Source organism: Struthio camelus, chromosome 4, assembly GCF_040807025.1.
Source record: "Struthio camelus isolate bStrCam1 chromosome 4, bStrCam1.hap1, whole genome shotgun sequence".
Classification (NCBI taxonomy): domain Eukaryota; kingdom Metazoa; phylum Chordata; class Aves; order Struthioniformes; family Struthionidae; genus Struthio; species Struthio camelus.
In genome coordinates, this window is record NC_090945.1 from 3,044,450 (window position 1) to 3,058,640 (window position 14,191).

Consider the following 14,191-nt stretch of genomic DNA (forward strand, 5'->3'; position numbering starts at 1 on the left):
AGTTCACTAATGAACAATGAGGGGAAAGGCAGGACTTGGGGTAGTGGAAAAATTAAAAAAAAAAAAAAGACAGGGAAAAAAAAAGTACTACATCCTTGGGAGCTATAAGGTGTGAGAAATGAGTTACCATTTAATGAAACTCTGGTGAGAAGATACTGCTTCTGCAAGGACACAGAAGAACCTAAGTGCACAAGGACCTCAACTCAAGAGGAGCTCAGGTTTTTACCCATTTCCATTGCTGGGAACAGAGCACCTTATCCCTGCTATGCTGATTTCCAACAAAGTATGGAAACAACCATGGCTACCTCTCATTTATCGAGAGAGCACAGACAGGGAGCAGTTACTGTGGAAAAAATGACCTGCCAAGACTTGTCCCTCTAGCCTCATCGTCAGGAGGCTATGAACTACTGTTATCTCTTCTCCCCCGTGCAGCAAACAACATTCGCTATGGCAGCCAGCACTCACCAGGACAGGGGAAGAAAGGTTATTGCTCCACAATCTTCCACAAAAAACTCTTTTTCCCCACAACCCCAAGATTCTACGAAACCCTCTCAGATTCACGTAAATATGCATTAAGAAATCTACTTGAAAGTATGCTCGTGTTGAAATCTGTCTATGACTTCTTTGTTTAAAGTTTACCAGTGTTTTACCAAGGCTGTTTGCAGCAGTAGTAGAATTATGCTAATATAGCTCCTGAAATGTGAAATAAAACCCCAAACTATTTAAGGCTGCTTTTATTAGTATCAATAGGATGATGTCTACACATTATTTTCTGTATAAAAAGGAGACTGTTTCTTACTAGCTGTCAATGAATTTCTCCAGCAATGGCTGGCTCCTCTAATAGATAAACACATTCATCACAGCAGAGATGCACCCAGCAAGCTTCTCCTCCGGCTGAACAAGTAAGACCAACCTGAAAAAATGCTTGCCTGCAACACAAGTGTCACTGCTAGGAACACCACTCCACATGTTTACCTCAAACCCCTCCTTTGCCTTTGGTATGAAAGCGTTCAGGAAAATTTATCCTTTACTAAGTGCTGTGAACTAGTCACGACTACCATTCACAAGATTTAAGCCACCTAACCCTGGGTACATTGCTAGTCCACCAGAGAAGACTGATCTTGGGCCATGCTGAGACCAAGACCCCTAAGACTGCTGAAGACATCTCATGTTTTATTGAATGAATTTAGTACCTTACGTTTTAAGCTAGCAACTTATTTTAATAAAAGTTTGTTTACATTTCAAGTGAAAACAAACACTGATAAAGTTCTCTTCCTCTCAGAGAAATTAGTCTATGGTTTGACACTGATCTCAAACTAGATGAAATAACATCTGCAATGACTCTACAGATTTCTACAACTCACTGACAAAAACTGCTCAAGCAGTAAACAGAAAACAATTAATATTTAATCCTTATTTCAAAATAAATTTTTGAAGTTGTTTAACAAAAATAAACAATTCTGTACTTAAAATAATAAAGCTACAACTGTCCTTCGTTTGTGAACCCTACAGTATAATCTATAACCAACTAATTCTTCATTGGGCTGTGAGCCTAGCTGCAGACCTCTAAATAAAAAGAATTAAGACAAAGTCTGGTATAACGCCAGCATCCCAAGAGATCTGCTGAGCTAGACTCAATTTTATCATAAAAGTCTTCATCATAGTGATTCAGTGCCAAAAAAAGAGGAAGTTACCATGCCTCTGCAGATGATTCCAGAAGAGATTATAGTGTGGTTGCTACAGCGGAAAGTAAATATGTAATTAACAATTTGTACAAAACCTGGGCAGACAAATATGTGATATTTTGGGATTAAACATATCAGAGATTTTGATTTTACTGTTTTGAATACACATCAAATATTGCTACAGATAAGAAAGGAAAATGACAAGAAGTTCAAAAAACCCACTAAAGTAAATATTTACTTTTGGGAGGGGAAAACAAATAAAAATAAAAAAAAAGCCATTCTAAAGTAGCTGTTCCAGAGCATCCACAACAGTATCTGTACCCATGACTGTGGAAAGGGCTCTGTTTTCTCCCTACATAAAAAACAACTGAGAATTGATCAGTACTTCTCTTATATAAATTAAGAAAAAAAAATTCAGGTTTCCATTGATTCTTTTTAAGACAGAGCAAGAGGAGCTAGAAGGAGTTTTATTAGTCCAGCAGTGAATGTTTCGAACAAACAAGGCTTTATTATGAATTGGGTATTAATAGTTCACTTCCAGAATAGAGGTGGCAGAAAGAATGAATGAATTTTAACACGGGGATACCACACTAACTCTTTTTTCCTTTAAAAGCAGTCAGAACACATTGTTCTGCTTTTCAGAACAAGCCACTCTAGTGCAAGGCTGATCCTATTAATATTGGGTTTCATGACACAGCCCACTGAGACAAACTAAATTAACACCTTGGCCTCATATGAGCATTATGTTACCTGTGGGTTAGTAGGAATGCAGAAATAAGGTAATAATTAGATGTGGCCTTCACTAATAAAACTATATTCATCTTCTAGTACCAGATTTTGAGATAAAGGCATAGTTTCATGATAGCAGAGGTAGGGGAAGGCACCAAAAAAAAAAAATAGTTGAACATGTCTAACCATAAACCAGAAGTGTCTTGTTTTGTTTTAGGTAATATCCACGTAGCACATAATTTTGGTCATCCGGTATATTTTGAATGTATTTTTACTTCCCTCACTTTTAAGTCCGGATGGCTGACAGCATCTAAATAGCTGCTCTTCATTTGCTTTAGCTTGAGTGCAGCAGGAATAGGAAGCACGACAACTGACATGAAGTCCCACAGAATCTCTTCTTTTTAAAGGATTAGTTACATTTTTTTATTCAACACACAGCTCTTATATTTGAGGTGGAAGCAGACAAGCATATTCCTTTAAAAAAAAAATTAAAAGAAATTGATGTACCACTCCCACTTCTAGACTTCATAAAAAGAATTATCAGCAGGAGCCCCATCAGGAGTGCCTTATCAGGAAACGTCAGCCTGGACAATCTCCATTTCAATTCTTCCAGCAATGACTTTTTGTGTGCAATGAATAATCAGATGCTAGATGTCATTAGAGTAAAGCATAATGAACTAGTATTACCCATGGGCTGGGGTGGATCAGTAGTACATTGGCCCAGAGAATTTTTACATTTGTTTAAGCAATATGCTCTTAAAACTGAACGCTTGGTCTGGATTCCAAATATCAGCCTTATTGTTAGAAAAATGAAAGTGACTTAAAAAAAGTATTAAAAAAATGCTGTAACGTAGGCTTCAAAGAGCTTCCATACTTCTCTTTATTTCAACAGAGACCTTTACTTAAGGTGCTTTCAGATTCTGCACTGCAGACAGGTTCACAGAGGTGGCTTTTCAATAAGCTGTTAACAGTCTGTTGCAGGTATTTTTCAGCAGCTCAAAACACAGAAACCCTGAACTGCTAGTTTCTAAAGCGGGGCATCTGTGGAGCAGGGGCTCCCTCTAAGGGGGCTGAGGAGGAGACCGTCATGAGCTGCCCAGCATGCATTCTCTCATTCACACGCAGTTCACAGCCATCCTGCAGCATCCTTATAGCTATCCTTGCAATGTTTTTAGAGTCATCAAGTCCACTGTGAGGCCTCCCATCATAGTTCATCCCCAGCTTTTCAAGCATGATTGTCAGCTTGGTCTGGTTCCTAGGAACCTGATGGAGAAAGTGAACCACATTCCAGAATTAGATTTTTTTTTTTTTTTAAACCAAGCCTTTTTCATCTAACACAATGCAATAGAAATGTATGCAGATTTTAAGTACCACATAAAAGTTTTATGTTGTCTTTTGTTAGATCATTAACAATTACACTTCAAAACACCTGGGTGAGATATACTCATTTTTTCAGAGAAGGCACAGTCAACAAGATTTTGTCTAGACTCAGGATGATCTCAAGTTACTCTCACCACTACCAGCACCAGTTCAAGACGTGCCAAAACTGACAACAGTGGAAATTGTGGTCTAGAGAGCAATTCCTCTTTAAGGCTTGTGAAACCTACCAAAGTGGCATTGCGAAGGGAAAATTTTTTAAAATGCCAAGCAATTAAAAAGCAGAATCCTCCTGATTCTCACTGACATCAAGGTTCCGAATATCTCCAACCACTAGAGGAGACTGGCAGCACTTACAGTAGCCCCCGTTTACTTGGATGACCAACAGCATGGACAGACAAGGAAGTTTAACTGTGTTACCCACAGAAAGTGCTACACTAGCAAAAGCCCCACCTCCTCACTGGATTAACTACTAAACATACATCTGTTCTCAGGAAAGGCCGAAGAAAAGCAAAAGGATATCAAGCTTGTTCTCTTGGGGGTGTGGAGGGCACTACAAGTTGCAGGATGCTGTACCATACTGCTAGATTTAATAGCTAGGCAGGACAGCAACAACATAGCTGCAACAATCTGGCAACATGCCATTTTCATAGCAACACCCACAGTGCTGTCAGGGGAGACATACCCATAAGCTGTGGGATATTTCTTGTCCACCGGAGGGTTACAATACATTCTTTGCCACAAGTTTTTAAACCCATTATTACTTAGCAGATTCAATAGGAGCACATAACAGCTAGACAGAAGCACTGAACAACTGTAAATGCTACACATTTTTGAATTAAAAAAATTATACAAAGTAAAAAAAAAAATTTGATTCATTCTAAGTTATAATTTTCAATGGCTTTAACAGAGCAGTAATCTCACTGCTAAATAGAGGGGAGAGAAGTAGACATATCTGGTTTAAAGCTGATAGGACTAATAAGATTGTTTTGTGTTCTGACATGTGCTTGCAGTGGGAAAGGTCCTGAAGAGAAGGCATAATAGAGGGGGAAATGGGATAACCCTGTAATATCTCCAAGGAGAAAGTAAAGCTCTTCTCTTATTAAACGTCAATCTCCTCTTCCTAGCAGTTGCATTTAGTACACCACCACCCTTCAAGAGCTGATTGTAAGCCAAGCCCAAATCATATTCAAACAAATGGTTTAGCTACGCTGACCTGGCATTCACTAGGATCTCCAACAACGAGCTCTCTGGCAATGTGACAGCAATAGAAAGCAGCAATAAGGTCCAGCACTGAATTTGCTACTACTTTTGTCTTGACAATCTGATGCAACCTGTAGATATGTCCTAATTTTTTCCCTTCCCTGTTATTCTTTGTCAAAAGTGGAGGTACACGAGATTAGTACTAAGGATTAGTTTTGTAGCGTACTATGTGAGAACAGGAAGCAATAACTGCAAAATCAATACCAAGACTTTTCAGATGAACTAGCTTAAGACGCACTTGATCTATGAGCACCAGTATGACATTTTTAAACAATTCTTCAAGTAACAATGAACACATCTCCTGATTCTCAAATACAAAATTAAAATGCAGTAGTTCAATTACTCCAGTAGATGATACCACTTTCAAGTAGTAAAATGAGAGATTCAGGAATGAAGCACATTTGGAAATTAGGCCACAGGCATCTAATTTACGTACTATACTTTTGCACCACACAAGTAAAGATTACAGGCACAACAGGGCATGTAAGACTTGAACCAAGTTTTCCCACGAGAGAAACAACAGTCTATACAAACCTTATAGAAGTTCCCATACGATTTGCGAATATTGATCCACCTTTTCGCAAAAGAAGGATATTTGATACGGCTAATACGGCACTGGATATTCAAAAATTTACTCATATCCCAGGATCTTGAAAAGCCAAAGAGAAGAGAGAAAAGAGAAAGACATTATTAATGATTAATTCAGATGCCCTCCGGTCTACGTATTGCACAGCTGTAGCACAAAGGACTGAAGGAAAACAGCTTAGGCTAGGAAAAGCATTCTCTCAGTAGGCAAGGTAAGAAATTTTTCAACGTGAACTTGTTAATCAAAGGGAAAACAAATACCCATGTCAGCAAAATTTTCTCTAGGATGGTTTCAGGTCCAGAATGGCTGAAACAAAAAATATCATGCCAACTTCCCTACCGACATCTGCTCCAGGATAGCCAATAAGCCAGAGGTTTATACAGCCCTCAGGGAAGCAGGAGACACTTTAGTTTCCCTGATCACTCTGGTACACATGTGTCTCTAACTTCAGGCACTGAAACAAGATTGTGCTTACTCTTAGGAGAGCCAGACCTTTATGGAAAGGAGATGAAGCCATAACCCCATAGTACTTCTAGCCTTCCTTTCTGAAGGGAGTCACTCAAACAAGTTTGTAAGCTTTAAGCAAAAATAAAGTCTTTTTTTCCCTCCCTCTGTGCAGACAGCTGCAAGAATCTCTCCTATACGATAGGGAAATCTCATTACAACTATTTTCCTTGAGGAATATCACCGAGGGCTTACCCTGGAGGGGTACTCAAGACACATTCTCCTAAGCAAAGTAATATAACCGGTCTTGTAGCAGTTTTGCTTTAGCACTATTGCTTCCAAAGACAAACCTAACCACAGGTAACAAGTTTGCTAAATAGGAGTATTTATCAGAATTCTCCAAATTAAAACTCAAGCAATATCACATTTAATTAACTCCTCAGTTTTAAGGTGTACCCTGCTCTAAATTATAAACTTCAAATCTAGTGTTAAAGTTCTTCAACAGCATCACTGTCCACACTGGGCAAAAATAGCACAACCACGTTTCAATGACACCGTTTCTTCACCTGACATCTATGATTTGGAGTTGTCCCAACCTTTAGGAATTTTGAGAAAAAAGGTCTTACAGTGAAAGAATTTTCCCACCCATTAAGTCAGGTAAATTAAAAACAACAACAACAACCACCCAACAAAAAAAACCCCAACTTTTCTTATGCATCATGTCCTACGACACATGATTTTTCAAGCCGCTCATGTCAGACTACAACATTTATCTGTGTTTTACTGATCCCAGTTAGGCTTCTCTCGAGTAAAGCCTAATGTTGAAAATTCCCTGTGCTACTTATTTCTCTCATTCCAAGAGTAGTAGAAAAGCACACGTTAACAGATTAGTAATGTTCCACAGCTAGAAAGCAAGCACCAAGTAGAGAAAATTCCCTGGCCAGTGATATGCAAGACAGAAGATCACGCTCAGGTGGTATCTTCTGGCTTCAAAATATACAACTACACTCTAACAACACTAAGGTTTTAAGAATAATGTCACATCATGGATCTACCTAGATCGCAAGATCTGTGTACTTTGCTCTTATTAGGGGATTTGATTTTCCCCTTGACCCTTGTGAGAGACCCAGTACAGGTAGGAGTTCAAGGGTCATTAGTCAGCCCCTTGTCAGAGCCATAGTCGTCTAAGCCAAAACAGAGCTTTTTCTACTAACCGTTTCTTCTCATTCAATATGAGGCATAATTCATTACTGCTTTCTGATGAAGCATGCAGGACATACTAACAGTGAGACTAATGCATACCACATACCCATCATACCATCACTGAAACCTCAGATTTCAGAAAGCATAGGAGTTACTTAGAACTGAAATAGCACATACATGAGAAAATAGCACTGTGCAATATGAAAACTGGAAGTACAGAGAATTACAACAGGATAAAACCAGCCTACTCAACACCATTTACATGCATTAAAAATAAGTGTGGGAAGCTGGAAAAGAAACAGTGCCATCTAATGGATACAAGCTTCACCTCAAACTCATCTAGTTCAGTTTTCCTAACTTATCTGAAAGCTAAAAACATGCCATAAAAATGGACATGTCATGATCCAGTTTTAGCAATACTGTTACCAAGGTTAAGCATTGTTTTGCAGTTTTAGAGTATGCTGAAGGTTTCATAAGGACATACCCATCTGTCAACATGGAATAGCTATACTTTGTTCCCAGTTCTCGCTGTCTCATCCACTCTATGACTTTCTGCAGAACTTGAGGAAATGTATCAGCTTTATCAACAATGTCCTAAGAGGAGGGGGGAAAAAAAAAAAGAAAAGAAATATTTTCAGGAAAAAAAATGAACAGCAACATGCAGCGCAAGAATTATGCTGTTATATAGGTACTCACTAAGTTACTCGACTAAAAAAGACTTCACAAAACTCTTTAGAAACATATTATTCATTAAAATAAGCAGATAAAGGGTCAGATTTTTCTGAACAAAAGCACCACAAGAACACCATCGAAACAGCGTACCCATACACGACTTCTAGAAAGCTAACAAATTAATCAGCTGTTGAACTTGGCTTAAAATTTTTGAGCCTGTTTCCCAGGTCCCTGCTCAAGTTGCTTGATCACAAACCAGAGCCCCCATAACACTCTCTAAACTCCTAGCATTTTTTTAATAAATATAAACATATACAAAAGCAGAGGAATGGATGCAATTCAAAACCTGTACTCCTGTGCTAGCCATTAAGTTTTCTAAATATAGACTAGGGAATGAATGCTTTCCCCTGCAGCTCCTGAAAATGCCTTGAAAGATTGACCTAGTGAAATCAATTCTGGGATAACAGCTGGGGGGGTGGGGAGAAGACAATTAAGAGAATAAGTCCTACAGCCATGTAAATCTGAAAACATCAACACTACTATTTTTTTTTAATATTTGTCTGAAGACACAAAAGTATAAGTTACCTGAGTGATTCCTGTTAGACTGATGCAGAATGCTGAAAGTTTAGGATTAATCTCTGGCTTCACATATTGCTGAAAGGTATCCTCCTGTAACAAGAGAATCAAACACTTTGCAGCAGCACACTGTGTAGACCGCAAGGCAACGTTTTTGGCTCACCCACAGCTGAGAGGCAATCCATGATACTTGTCCTGCTAGAGGCAAGAAAGGACAGCGTACCTCCCTGGTACCTACCTGGTACCCTGGTTGGCCACTATGAGGATCCCAGTGGGATGGCTGGCTGGCTTTCCAACCAGCACACGCCCTTCCTTTCAGCCAGTAGGCACTGAAGAGTAGGGACGTAAATATAAGAGCGGAAAAGGACAAGACTGCAATAAAAGGGGAGGATTTGGGAAAAGGAGAACATAATTTAAAAAAAAAAAAAACACGCACACACACACAAAGTACACACACCCCAAAAGAAAAAGAAAAGCCACGAGCAAAGCCTGATTTTTGTTACATCACATCTCTACATGCTCACCTGTAATTCAAGACAGGTAACAGGCTGCACCGCTCAGAGGCTGCATGAAAGTCACACACCTCTCAGTGCAAGCCAGCTGGAGATAAACGCAATGATCTCACTTTGGGAAACTCAGCAGTTAAGAAAAAAAAAAAAAACCAAACACACACACACACCACACAACTAAAAGCAAGTTCCATGGAAAAGAAAGTCCCAAACTGCTGCTGCTACATAAAACCTTTTTGATGGAGAAAAAACAAGCACCTTCCTATTCTATGAGCAGTAAAACAGCCTTGGTGACCCACACAATCCTGTGTCTGCTGTTAGAGGCATAAATGTAGCTATACTCTGCTGTTATGTCACAACAATTACTGGAAATCCTCCTCCTCCTAGAACTTCCTGATAAATTAGTCAGAAGAATGTGCAGCTCCTCCATTTCACTGAGTCACTCAGTTTCAGTTTGACAATAAATTTTTTTTTTTTTTTCCCCCTAGAAGAAAGGCAAGTAAGTGAAGTACTGGAATAGAGCGCTTGCGAGGCTGCAAAATCTCTATAGGCTATTTTTAAAACCAGGCAAGACAAACAGCTGCCAATCCACTGCAGGCAGATTTTAGGAGTAGTCTAGCCCGCTCACAAGCGGAGCTTATTCAGCCACAGTTTGCAGAACTCTGCATTAGTTCCTTCTGGGTTGCATCAAACAGACGACCACAGAATTTGCTAATTCTTCATTGCGATGAACATTCTCCCCCAGCCCTGAGTCCTAGAAAGGCAGCTTAATGTGCTTTCTGGATCTTAGATCAGGTGGAGGAGAAGGAGGAGGAAAAAGAAAAAGGAGAGTGAGAAACCTCAAAGTTCTGTCACATTGGTGAAGGGACTCAGTAATATTCAGGTACAGAAATTAAAATACATTTTAAAGGGGCACGATCTACTCCAGCTGCTTAGTGTTTTTTAAGAACAGAAAGAAAGTTTTGTTTGTATTTAATAGGCACAGAGTATAGGCCTTTAGGAAAAAAATGGGCGTTTTTAATGAAGTTCAACATCTACTTAAAAACAAACTTAAGACTTTCTGAAGCAAAGAAGTTGCATCAAAAAAAATAACATACTAACACCATAATTAGATCACTTACTATTTCCAGGGTATGTGTGTTTACTAAGACAACAGGAAACTCAATTATTTCATGTACAAATTCAGGTGGGTTTCCTTCCTCACATGTTGCTTCAAAGTCAACAACACAGATGTAGTCGTAGTAGCTATCTCCATTAATAGGTTCCTTCTGCATCAGCTTCTGTTTTTTATAATAGTTCTTCAGTCTCTTCTTCAGTACATCTTTCACTCCTCTGAACAAATGAGGAAAGTATCAAAGGTAACACTCATTTAATCAATTATTTCATCACTGTGAGAACTGAAGCGATCTCTAACACCCAAAAGCTCATCATTTAAAACCTAATTTTGAACACTAGTGCTTATGAAGTTTGAATTCAACATCACCATACAGTTAACGCTCCGTTATCTGGGATAATACAGAGGTTGGGATACCCCAGGCAACTAAAACACCTAGATAACATGGTATTTTGGGACAGGCTGAGAAGAAGGGCACAGAGACATCCCAATGGCTCTGTAGTGATTCATCTCCAGCCTAGCAGGCCTCCCTAGCCCAAGCCTTTTGTTGCAAAGAAGCGGTAAATGGCTTCCAGATGACCGTTGGCCCCAGAAGAAGTACAGCTTCGGCCCCAGAAGTAGTACAGCTTCATCCACTTTTCCCTGTGCCCCCTGCCTGAACTGACACCTGAGGTATTCCTGCATCAGTGGCACAGCTAATTCAGAATCCAGCTAAAATACCCACAGATAAATTGAGCTTGACTACCTCGAAGAAACTGAAGTACTCTAGACTTCAGCTGTCAAAAAACCTTTCTGGTCAAGATCCTCGTTCTAGGGGGTCTGTGACCCCAATGTGAATTCACTGTGGCTATAGACTAAAATTATCCACTGCATTGTTTTAACATAGTCATTATAATACACAAGTACAGATGCCAGAACAGCCACACACAAAACCAGAGCTCAATAAACAAGGCTGATTTACTCTAGGCAGAAAATAATTGTTAAAGTTATGCATTGCAAATGAAATCATACTAGAAAAGAGTTTCTTGTAGCAAGCTGTATTATCAGAATTTTACAGAAAAGTAGTCCACTGATCCACCAGGAAAAATTGGAATCACAAACTACTAAACCTGCTTTTGAGAACATCAGCCCCTTCTCCAAATGCAGGTAACTTCCCCCCGCCCTTCTTCGGTTTATTCATCTAGTTCAATTCAATGACTAGTTCATTGAAAACTAAGATAGAATGGGAGCTGAGCGAGGGGAAAATTACTTTTTCCTCTCATCTAACCTATAAATAAAAAGAAGGTGAAAGAGGAGATGACCTGCTAGGTTTAAAAAAAAAAAAAAAAGACTCAGAGAAGGTGGCATGCAGGAATCTACTCAATTCACTACATTAGAGGTGATGCTGCACTTCTTTACACGCAAGACACATTCTGACCAATTTAATGGAATGTATTGATAAAACAAGAAAAGTAAGTCTAACTATGCTAAAAAGATAAATTCTAAGCTTTCTACATTTACAATTGAATAAAAATATCAATTTATAACCTAGGAAATCACAAATACATCATTTGCTATTTGATTTCTGCTTGTTAATTTTAAGTTATAGTAAGTACTGAATAGCCATATGAATCTAACCTATTTCTCTATAAATTTTATCATGTAATGACTTTTTTTTTTCCTTGAGGGTCCACCCAAATTCATTTATCTGAAGACATAAAAAAAAAAAGCCAGATAGAAAAGGCTGCACTCCCCTTACCTCTGTCCACCCCTCCCCTTTTTTTTTTTTTTTTTTAAGGCATCTCAGCTCTTTTCATTTTTTTCTCTCTGGAAATTCTCTCATAGTATTCTTTTTCTCCAGAAAGCTAGACTTCTCCTTTCAGCCTCACTCCAACTCATCTTTCACACCCCCTCTTCCTCCAGAGTAGCTTTTAATTTTGCCAGCCTCCCCACTACATCCTTATTACCGTTGCTAACGGTGTTTTTCCCAGCTGACCTTCTTCTCACTGTTTCAAATTTCTCCGGCCACAGCAGCATCAAAGGGTCTTACAGGGAACTTCCTATGCAGCAGGAACCACCATCTATTCACTTAGCCCTTTCTTCCTTCTCCTCGATGAACACAAATCCAGTTTATGATACACTCTCCAGCTCATCTACTCAGATTAGCAAACTCTCCATCTAAAGCTACTTGTCCTCTGCCTTGATGAACTTCCAGCCCTATCACAATAGGGGTTCTAGCCAATATCAGGGCCACACTATGAACAGTAAGTAAAAATAAGTATGTTTTGAATTGAGTTTCTGTGCCTTGAGGTTTGCAATACCACCTGAGAAACCTTGCAGTTCTTCCTAACCCATCTTTCAACTTCGTCCAAAAAATTTGCGAAAGTTTACATAGCTACATATGCTACATATTCTTTTGTTTGTGTTACAGCTTGAGACAACACAGATTTCTGGAAACACGTTAAGCAGTAATATACACATGAGACCTACAACAAAAGCTGCATCAAGATTGCACCAAAAAAACAGCTGGAGTTTGGTGGCTTGTTTTCTTTCCAGTTTCTGTGTGTGTGTGTGTGTGTTTTTTTTTTTTTCTTAAATAATCATCTCTTACTGCTACACTGCTCTGCTCTCAAAGATAAATTGAAAGGCTTACCACTCAATTTTACCTGGTTTCAAGCTTGAACTCTGCAAGTTTACTTCTGAGCTCATCTCTGGACATTCTATTGATATAGCCATTGGTGATAGCAATTTCTTTGTAAACTGGATCACTGAAGTCACTCGAACTGGAAGTTAATTTCTTCCCAGTAGTTTCTTGATCGTTGTTCCTACAATGCTGCTTTCCCTAGAAGAAATAAAGATCTGTAGGCCACTCAAGAAGGTCAAAATAGAAGCTAGATCATTAAAACTTACACGTGGTTTTACCACCAAAACACAGTAAAACATCACACCACTTCACCGATGAATAAAATGAGAGAACCAGCTTATAGATAGATAGGAAAAAAAAAAAAACCAATCCTGAAACCTGCTCTGAAAAACCACTTTCGTTTAGATTTTCACAAAAAAACACAGAAGAAAGGGATCCAAATGCTAGAGTCGGAGGTCACACCAAATACTAAACACAGGCGAGAAAGCCAGAACACGCGTCCTAATTTCAACGGCGAGAGCCAGGCCTCTCTGTGTGAGCTATCAAGGCCGTAACGGACGCGGGAGATCCTCTCAGCACCTGAATTAACCACAGCCCCTACCAAGTGATGAAGACAGACGGACAGACGCGTTTTAGGGGGTGAAAAGCGGGAAAAACGTCACGCCGCTCAGGGAGAAGTTAGGAGCGCGCGTCGCACCAGCTCGAGCGCAGGCGGCCACGGCCAGCCGTTACTGGGGTGAGCAGAGGGCGCGGGGCGGGGGGGGGGGGGCGTCTGCGCACGCACGGAGCGCTGTCACCGCGGCTGGCGTTGAGCGTCCCCAGCACGCGCCAAGAAGCGCCGGCCGCCTAGGCGAGCGGGGGGGGGGGGGGGTGGGGAAGGAAGCCGCGCATGCGCGACGATGCCGGCGTCCGCCCACCCCCCTTCGCCCCGGGGTGGTTGTGGCGGTTGAGGCGCCGCTTCACCCTCCCCCCGCCCCCTTTGCGCGCGCCGCAGCCCTAACGGCCCTTACCGGGAGACAGGCAGGGGTGGCGGGCGGCGGCAGCGCCTCGTTGAGGGTGGCCTGCGGGCGGTTCTCCTTATGCTCCTCCATGGCGGCGGCGGCGGGGGGAACGGCGCCCCGGCAGGAGGCGGGGAGCGCGCTCGCCCCGCCCCCTCGGCGGCGGGGCGGGGCCTCGGAGAAAGGGCGGGAACGTCCTGTGGAGGCTGTTGGCGGGAGGTGCTGGAAACAGCCCCCCCCGCCCCCGCCCGCCTCCAAACCTGATCCCCAAGCAGGGTGCTGTGGGTGACCTGGCAGGTGGTGGCCCCTACAAGCCCTCTCAGCCAGGAGGTGAAGGCAAAGGGAGGAGGCCTGCCCGGCCACCACAGATCAACTTAAGTCTCTGCTGGCATTTCCCACAGCCCTGGGCGGT

General features: G+C 41.0%; 1 protein-coding gene across 1 annotated transcript; it reads right to left on the reverse strand.

Moving 5' to 3' along the window:
* Positions 1-3,265: 3,265 nt before the first annotated feature.
* On the reverse strand, positions 3,266-13,948 carry ERI1 (exoribonuclease 1). Its single transcript, XM_068941089.1, has 7 exons — positions 13,792-13,948; positions 12,804-12,979; positions 10,166-10,376; positions 8,545-8,628; positions 7,772-7,881; positions 5,589-5,703; positions 3,266-3,677 (listed from the first exon to the last, which is right to left on the reverse strand). The coding sequence occupies exons 1-7, from the start codon at positions 13,870-13,872 to the stop codon at positions 3,435-3,437; spliced, it is 1,020 nt and encodes a 339-aa protein (XP_068797190.1). The 5' UTR covers positions 13,873-13,948; the 3' UTR covers positions 3,266-3,434.
* Positions 13,949-14,191: the final 243 nt, after the last annotated feature.

What these genes read in the sequence shown, in the direction of transcription:
- ERI1 (XM_068941089.1), bottom strand. Translation starts at nt 13,872, where the DNA reads ATGGAGGAGCATAAGGAGAACCGCCCGCAGGCCACCCTCAACGAGGCG. An exon ending in GTCTAACAGGAATCACTCAG is followed by an intron (nt 7,882 to 8,544) that starts GTAACTTATACT and finishes CCCTCCTCTTAG; the next exon opens with GACATTGTTGATAAAGCTGA. An exon ending in CGTATGGGAACTTCTATAAG is followed by an intron (nt 3,678 to 5,588) that starts GTTTGTATAGAC and finishes TTTCTCCATCAG; the next exon opens with GTTCCTAGGAACCAGACCAA.